At 35.5% G+C, this 8818-nt stretch overlaps 1 protein-coding gene across 1 annotated transcript; it reads right to left on the minus strand.

The window, feature by feature from the left end:
• Positions 1-388: 388 nt before the first annotated feature.
• LOC110383783 (mediator of RNA polymerase II transcription subunit 30) lies at positions 389-5928 on the minus strand. The gene is made up of 8 exons (XM_064043515.1): positions 5678-5928; positions 5248-5366; positions 4757-4823; positions 4339-4447; positions 2938-3010; positions 2682-2816; positions 2213-2344; positions 389-731 (listed from the first exon to the last, which is right to left on the minus strand). The coding sequence occupies exons 1-8, from the start codon at positions 5796-5798 to the stop codon at positions 636-638; spliced, it is 852 nt and encodes a 283-aa protein (XP_063899585.1). The 5' UTR covers positions 5799-5928; the 3' UTR covers positions 389-635.
• Between the last annotated feature and the right edge of the window lie 2890 nt (positions 5929-8818).

Consider the following 8818-nt stretch of genomic DNA (forward strand, 5'->3'; position numbering starts at 1 on the left):
GGTTATTTTTTCAGTCAGTTAATTTGTTTTTACATGGAATAGAACAGGCGAGGTCAATGTAGTAGAAGTTTAATCATTTCAACAGCCATGCTTTCTGGCAAATCTGATTGTATAATTCCATTTGATTTGCTTATAGACGCAACAAACTGAATCAGGCAGCTTAATCTAAAACGTAAAAATATTACTATAACATTTTCTACGGACTTGATTTCATGCTGTGACAACATCAATACTAAACTACTGAACCGATTAGAAAATTATTTTCTCTCTTGGAAGGCTACGCTATATATGAGTGGCATAACCTATATTTTATCCATTTAGGGGATGAAGTTCCCCTGGGATACGGGTGAACCGGCGGTAAACAAATAGTAGTCAATAAAACAATTACTTAGGAATTATTCTTACTTTTACTTTTCCTTATATTATACTTATAAATAATACAAAACAACCTACTTTACATACCTTATTTACAAGAAAGTTTCATATAAAACATAATACATTACAGTTCGTAAAGGATTATAATAATCAAGTTCTTTTCTTCTCTTTCTCATATTTCTTGGCCATGAATAAACAGCCACTAAGTATGTTCTTTAATTATTATTTTTTACTACTTAATTTAGAGATTTTATTGAAAGTTAGGATCTTCTCATGGTCAACATAACATTTATCTCCCATATAATAGTCCTCAAGTTAGTTATGACTTCTTTCAGCTGTTTATTTTTCAGCACCACCTGGAAGCAAACAAATTATCTATATTTATACCTACTAATATTATAAAATTATCTGATTTAGATAGATGACCTAAAGGCTACTTTTATCCGGGTTCCAGACTTGGTGTAATCGCTGGTGGAATCAAGTAATATACGTACCTATATTGTTACTTCCTAACCAATACTACAAGAATAAATTGAGTTGGTATTTAACCTTCACATTTTCCGCAATTTTTTTAAATTAAGTGCATATATTTTTTGATTTATGAATTAAACAAATATACTATGAATATGGCAATGCAGCCAGCCTTTTGGGCACGATCCCAGCTGACAGCGATGCGGATGAATATTTTGATACCTAGTTTTAATATTTCCCTATAATAAGATCATTTTGTAAAACTTTTGAATAAATTCTGTATGCCAAACAAATATACTTACAGATTTAAAAAAAAATGTTAGAATCAATTAAGATGTGGTATAGGTTTGATCCGAATTTGTAGTTGTATTTAGCTTTCACAACAAAACAATTGTACCAATTTCATATAAAAAAAGATCAAATTATCTATAAATGGGATTCTCAAGACGGTAAATTTTGACTCTAATAAATATAAAAAATCGGTAAAAAAACTTTTAAGTTAAACGGTTTTATCTTATGAGCACTGAAAACTAGAAAATAAAAAAAACTGTTACTTACCTATAAACCTACATAGGTGGTCCCGGTCATATTAGACTAAAATAAAAACGTGGGGCCCATTACCTAACTATTGCTGTAATACTTTCTTCTAGAGGTATAATAGGTGTGGATTTCTATTTACTATAATCGTAGGTAACTGGAGAATTTGACAAAATATAAAGATATGCTTTGCCGTAGGATTTCAGAGGGCCCCCACGTTTTTATTTTAGTCTAATATGACCGGGACCACCTATGTAGGTTTATAGGTAAGTAACAGTTTTTTTTATTTTCTAGTTTTCAGTGCTCATAAGATAAAACCGTTTAACTTAAAAGTTTTTTTACCGATTTTTTATTTTCTAGTTTTTAGTATTTAATGAAAATGCCTACCGAATATTCCTCATTCTATATATGGGTCAGCAGCGGTCAGGGAGTGCCAGACTCTTACTGACTAAAAACCGTTGTGTTTCGTCGTAGGCCTTTTAAATACCAGGACAATCCCGCAGCCCAGGCAGGCCTTGGCCCTGTTGGGCCCCACTGGGGTTGCTGACAGTATTCTACTTGAGTAGCCCTTTCATTTGATACCCATATTGAGGGGGTTGTGGAAAAAATATGTAATCCGCCATTTTGTACCGGCGGCCATCTTGGATTTACAATGTTATTGATATTAGGATATTGTATTGTCATCGGAATTAAAGGTGTGTACCAAATTTCAGATCAATCTGACAACAGCAAGGTACTTAAATTTGAATTACTAAATTTGACCCAAGAATAAATAATAAAACAAACAGGGTAAGCTAAATAAAACCGTTTAAAAAGATAATATTTGTACCTGTTCAGTAAGTTCTCTATTTTCTTCCAAAGCTAGCCTGTATGACTCAGTGTTCCGTCTTTCGTCCAACGCCTTGTTTTCAGCTTCATCCTTCAGTGGTATCAGACTTTCCATGTGTGTATACTCCATGCCCTATAAACAGTTAAATAAGATGTTGATTATACAGACTTATCAGGGTACTAAATAGCTCACAAAATGACTACAGTAATTTCAATATTTAGTTATTATCGTTACAAATAAATTCGAGTGTATACTCCTACTGTCTATCCAATTTTCACCTGAAAACTACTGAACAAAGTCAAATGAAATTTGGTACACAGGTAGTCTAGACTAGAGCCTTTGAAGGCTATGAGCTACTTTAAGTTTGTGTGCACAATGTAGTTCCCACGGGACTTTATGCATGCATGTGCTAGCAGAAGTTAGTAAATATAAAATATAGTATCTCGTAGCATAATTTTATAAGCATTACCTGACATGTCTCATTACATTTCTCATAGATCAACCGCAGCCTCTTGAACAACAGTCTGATTGTGCGCAGCTGTTCTTGCATTTTTGCTTTCTTATCATTGCTGGCATTTTCACCGTTGTGTGTACCATTTGGCGGCTGAAAAGTTAAACAGAATTATCGTAAATCCCTTTACTTAATTAAAGTTTATTTTCCTAATGTTGTACATTAAAATGCTATTTTTATTGTCATAGTGTTAATGTGTACAAAAGAAACTTACTTGAATGGCTTTTAATGTCTGAAATACGTCTTGAGTTCTGCTTACAATATCTTGCACTGTCTCTTGACCAAATCTGAAACAGGATAAAGCTATGTATTGTAATTTGTAATAATGTTAAGCTATTTATTATCCACTTCTAGTGGATACACAATTGCAATAATTAAAGATTAACTTCAATATGATACAAATAAAAAATCGGTAAAAAAACTTTTAAGTTAAACGGTTTTATCTTATGAGCACTGAAAACTAGAAAATAAAAAAAACTGTTACTTACCTATAAACCTACATAGGTGGTCCCGGTCATATTAGACTAAAATAAAAACGTGGGGCCCATTACCTAACTATTGCTGTAATACTTTCTTCTAGAGGTATAATAGGTGTGGATTTCTATTTACTATAATCGTAGGTAACTGGAGAATTTGACAAAATATAAAGATATGCTTTGCCGTAGGATTTCAGAGGGCCCCCACGTTTTTATTTTAGTCTAATATGACCGGGACCACCTATGTAGGTTTATAGGTAAGTAACAGTTTTTTTTATTTTCTAGTTTTCAGTGCTCATAAGATAAAACCGTTTAACTTAAAAGTTTTTTTACCGATTTTTTATTTTCTAGTTTTTAGTATTTAATGAAAATGCCTACCGAATATTCCTCATTCTATATATGGGTCAGCAGCGGTCAGGGAGTGCCAGACTCTTACTGACTAAAAACCGTTGTGTTTCGTCGTAGGCCTTTTAAATACCAGGACAATCCCGCAGCCCAGGCAGGCCTTGGCCCTGTTGGGCCCCACTGGGGTTGCTGACAGTATTCTACTTGAGTAGCCCTTTCATTTGATACCCATATTGAGGGGGTTGTGGAAAAAATATGTAATCCGCCATTTTGTACCGGCGGCCATCTTGGATTTACAATGTTATTGATATTAGGATATTGTATTGTCATCGGAATTAAAGGTGTGTACCAAATTTCAGATCAATCTGACAACAGCAAGGTACTTAAATTTGAATTACTAAATTTGACCCAAGAATAAATAATAAAACAAACAGGGTAAGCTAAATAAAACCGTTTAAAAAGGAACATGATGACTTAGAAAAGTACATAGGAGCAATAAACCATAGCTACAGAAGCAATTTAAATGTCCAAAACACCATGTTCATGTAAGTTCAATTTAACTTGGCTGGTACAGACTGAAATTAGGTGGTCTTTATGAACTGTCATATGACATAAGTTTCGTAATTGATGAAATATGTTTAAAAATAGGTCCAAAAAACACATGCCCTTAAAGGACAGTAATACGATAGCTATGTACTAGGTAGAAGGTCAAGTCTCTGGGTATCAATGCAGGTGAAACAACTTATTTGTTGACCTGCATCTAATTCTATGTAGTGGCTCTGCTTTATACTCACTTGCACAGTGAAGCAGTGTTAAACTCCTTGTTTTGTGGTGGTTGAGCGGCAGGGGGCTGGGCTGGCGGCGGTGCTGTGTTGTTCGACACTGCTACAGTCTGCATGCCACCTGCAATACCAACATTTAGAACATAGAATTGGTTTCTTTTAATCTATGGGAATTATAAATTAAAAGATTCAGAAGATACTGGAATCTACAAAAACATAAGCACATTTTTTCTAGATATGAGTTTGGAATTCTCTTCTTGTTAATGGTGTTTCTATTTGTATAGTTTATTTATTTAATATTGTTAAAACCCAGTAACTGTACCAGTCTTATTATAACCTGTACGATATGCAATATAGCCAAAAATTGTTTGGAAACTATTGTAATTTGCCATAGAAAACGTATTTGGGGAATAAAATAGACATAAAGTACCTGTTTGCTGAACATTCTGAGGGCCCATGCCTGCACCAGGTCCTCCAGTAACTCCCACGCCCATACCCTGGAAACAATCATATATAAATTATGAAACAACTCATTAAATGCGAAATATCATTCAATAACTGAACAATTATTATAAATCTAAAGTACAGTTACAGTGAGAAATATTTTTTTTTAATTTAGTTTATCTATCCTGTCCCACTTCTGGGCTAAGCATTCCTAAGTAGCCTTCCATCTCCAGATTTGTATCAGTTGCTTTTTGTGGCCAGTCCACGAGGAAGCTATCCAAGTTCTCCCTGCAGCATTACCTTGGTCTTCCTCTCGGTTGCTGTATATTCTGTCTTCTATGGAAATATGATTCTTTTGATTCTTTTAAATTTCTTACACCATGACGAAGCTGATTCACATAGTGACTAAGAATATTGGTAAAAGATAGACAGTTTGACAACAGCCTTGGCAAAATTAGAAACAGAAACTTTACACACCTGTGGTCCCATCCCCATGTTCCCCATCTGATTCTGCATGGTAGCCCCGTAAGGTGGCACCATTTGATTCCCCATGCCAACCATTCCACCTGTGTTAGCCATCGGCCCACCCATCACACCTGCAAAACATTTTAACAACATTAGATTGAACTAAACATTTAATATTTGAACTATAAAAACATTACGTTGATTGACCACTGTATACAAAAATGTAATGAGTGTACAAACACAGACAAAACAACCGAATATTACATTACATTGGATGCCTTGCTACCACCGCTTTGGTGTTTATCTGGTGCTTAACGGCGCGAACCATATCATAATCAGTAGTGTTAAAGTAAGTTATTGGACTTATCCTTGTTCTAGCATTGTCTTTAATTTCATGGAACTTTATCTCGCAATGGCAATAAAAAGGTTTTATACAATTTACCTGCTAACTGATTTGGCATAGACTGCATCTGTCCGCTCATGGGTCCACCACCAAAACCAGATCTCATGCCGGCAGCATTGCCTTGGAAGTTCCCGGGAAACTGATGCCCTTGGCCAGCCATTGTTGTTATTTCTTTACACAGTAGAGGAAAAAGCTTTTCATAGAAAATTTAAGAGCACTACTTTAGAAAAATACTAATAACTAAACAATAAATGAGGCAACAGCAACATTCAACAAAACAATCCGTTTATGACTGATGTGTCAAAGTGTCAATGTCACTTACGCAAATGTCAATGTCTTTTCTTTTAATGTCAACCCAAAATCATCGACAATAAGGACGAAGCATAAAGAAACGTTTATGGTCATGGAAACGGGCTGTTAATTTTACACTAGCAACTTGGGGCAACTAGCAACCGGGGATGGCCGGAATTCTCAATTTTTAACCGACTTCCCAAAAAGGAGGAGGTTCTCAATTCGGCTGGTATGTTTTTTTTCCCGTGTATGTACATCGATTACTCCGAGGCTTATAGACCGATTTACGTGATTCTTTTTTTGTTCGACGCGGCATAGCTGCCAGTTGGTCCCATAGTCATCAGGTCAGGATCTGATGATGGAAACCCTTAGAAATCGAGGGCAACCTTCAAAAGTTGAAGGCATACATAGGGTAAAAACTTGACACTCAAGTGTATGCCTGAAAGCACTATTCAACAGTGAATGAAGGTTTGGAGCTGACCTGATGATGGAGACCAGAGTAGGTCAAGTTAACTCGACTCCTGTTTTTGGAAGTCGGTTTAATTTTTTTGTAAAAAATATTTTTATTATTTTTGGTTTCAGGCGCTAACCTACAGGCTAAAGTATTTTTAGATCAAGGTTTTTAGACCCTTTTGATGAAGGTATCATTTTGCAATATCTGACAATATTTTGTCATAGAAATGTATATGTATATTTCGTCTAAGGCCCGAAGTGCGGCTACAGCTAGGTTTAACCGGCCACGGTTCTTAGTTGTATCCTCTTATCTTCCTTTAACTATGTGTAGCCAGGCACTAGCTAGGTGCAGCCAAAACCCGTTTTTAAGTTAGGTAGCGAGGTGTAGTTCATTTCTCATCAGTCAGTAAGTATTTCGACATTGTTTTGAGATTCTTATCCTGTGGTCTCTCCTCTCCATTCCTTTTTTCATTCCATTGATTTGATATTGAAAAATGGAAAACAAGTATGTTCAAGTGAAAGTTTAATAAGGGAGTACAGGAGCGTAGTATATACATGGAGGAAGTACCTACATAAGTTTTACATCCCACTTTAACTTATTATTTTTTTAAGAAATTTGTACTTGCCTCTATCAGATCGTAACGACCGAATCTTCACATCATCAGCCTTTTTTTAGTAAGGGACACTAATCCCTCCCATTCTTTCAATTAGTCGTAATCCTAATATTTCTTACTCATATAGGTACCTACCTATGCCTTGATGTCCTCCTAGCCGATTATCGGGTACGGCGGCTGTTCTCGTGAAAGCAAATTAGCCAACTGCGCAGGACATATGACATGGCGCACTGACTGACTATTCCTTCACTTTCATAGCCTGATGGGATGGAAATACAACACAACCGGAGAGAGGCGCAGGACCGACATTTACGAGCTCGCTCGAAATCGCTTTGTGGGTTTTAGAAGACTTTCACAAAGCAGCCCGGAGCCTGGAAGTTGGTGATGGAAACACTCGTGCATATATGCCTTAATAGGTCAGTAAAAACGCTATCTATCTACCTACTGAACTCGACTTTTACTAATTACCTTTAGCACAGATCTAGACACACGGCAGTGTGTCCGCCAAGTTCGAGCAAAAAAAGCGACACACCGGCCGTGGGTTATATTACACGAACCATTTCGGGCCAAATTCGACCCCCCTGTAACTCAAAATCTATTTTATTTACGCATATCAAATTTCTAGTATCTGTTGAGACCCCCTCACTTATCTAAAATACAAAATTTCATTAATATACCTATTGTAGGTCTTGAGATATTGACGTCAGAAAATCGCTATTTTTACTATACACTGATTCACTGATTCACTTATTCACTGACTCACTCATCAAAAACCTAGACCACTTCCAATGGTCGTATTGACTTGAAATTTGGCATGGAGGTAGGTCTTTATGTCAAGGTAAAGGAAAAAATCTGAAAATGGCCAAGTGTGAGTCGGTTTCAAAATAATGAAGGTGTTTTATACCCGGTGTAAATTTATACCCCTAAGGAACTAAAACGAACTAAATTTATCTATATTTATATAATATATCTTCGAATGGTACAAAGGTTTGTATTTAGTCAAAGTAAAGTAAAAATCTGAAAACGGCCAAGTGTGAATCACTTTCGAAAATAACGAATGTGTAACTTTGATCCACGAACATAATATATGATAACATGTCATCTCAGTCATCCATTTTACTAGGTGAATCTAGTCCATTTAGTTAATCTAGTTCATTTCTTTGTAAGAAACATAGTGCATATTAAAAAATCTAAAAAATAGTATAAATGAGACATTTCTTTAACTAACTTCATCATAAGAAAAAAATAAAATAAACAACCTTACAAAAATAAATGAAATCCCACCCAAAACAAAAATGTGAAAGACTGCCAAGTTCGATAATATGGGAATGCTTCGCCTATAAAAGAAGTGAGATCTGAATAAGTACCAAGTTCCATACACATACCTCAGTTAAAAATAGTTACTTTTTAATGATGATTACTTGGCAAGTTTTAATAGAAAATTAAATACTTGATTCATTGCGTTTAGTAGGTTTATAACAAGGTGTATGAAAACTTGCCAAGTAACATCATTAAAAAGTAACTATTTTTAACTGAGGTATGTGTATGGAACTTGGTACTTATTCAGATCTCACTTCTTTTATAGGCGAAGCATTCCCATATTATCGAACTTGGCAGTCTTTCACATTTTTGTTTTGGGTGGGATTACCTTAACAGTGATGCCTTTAGGTGTATAGGTACCTTAGCATGTTAATGTACTCACTCTCGTACCTAGCCACGGAGAAAGGAGACAGTAGGTACGTAGCAAAAGTTATCGCTGTTCTTCTAGTTTCTTCTCTAATGTCTTCTTAGGGCGAGCATACCGGTGATCCCCAATGAAGGT

Source organism: Helicoverpa armigera, chromosome 3, assembly GCF_030705265.1.
Source record: "Helicoverpa armigera isolate CAAS_96S chromosome 3, ASM3070526v1, whole genome shotgun sequence".
NCBI classification, from domain to species: domain Eukaryota; kingdom Metazoa; phylum Arthropoda; class Insecta; order Lepidoptera; family Noctuidae; genus Helicoverpa; species Helicoverpa armigera.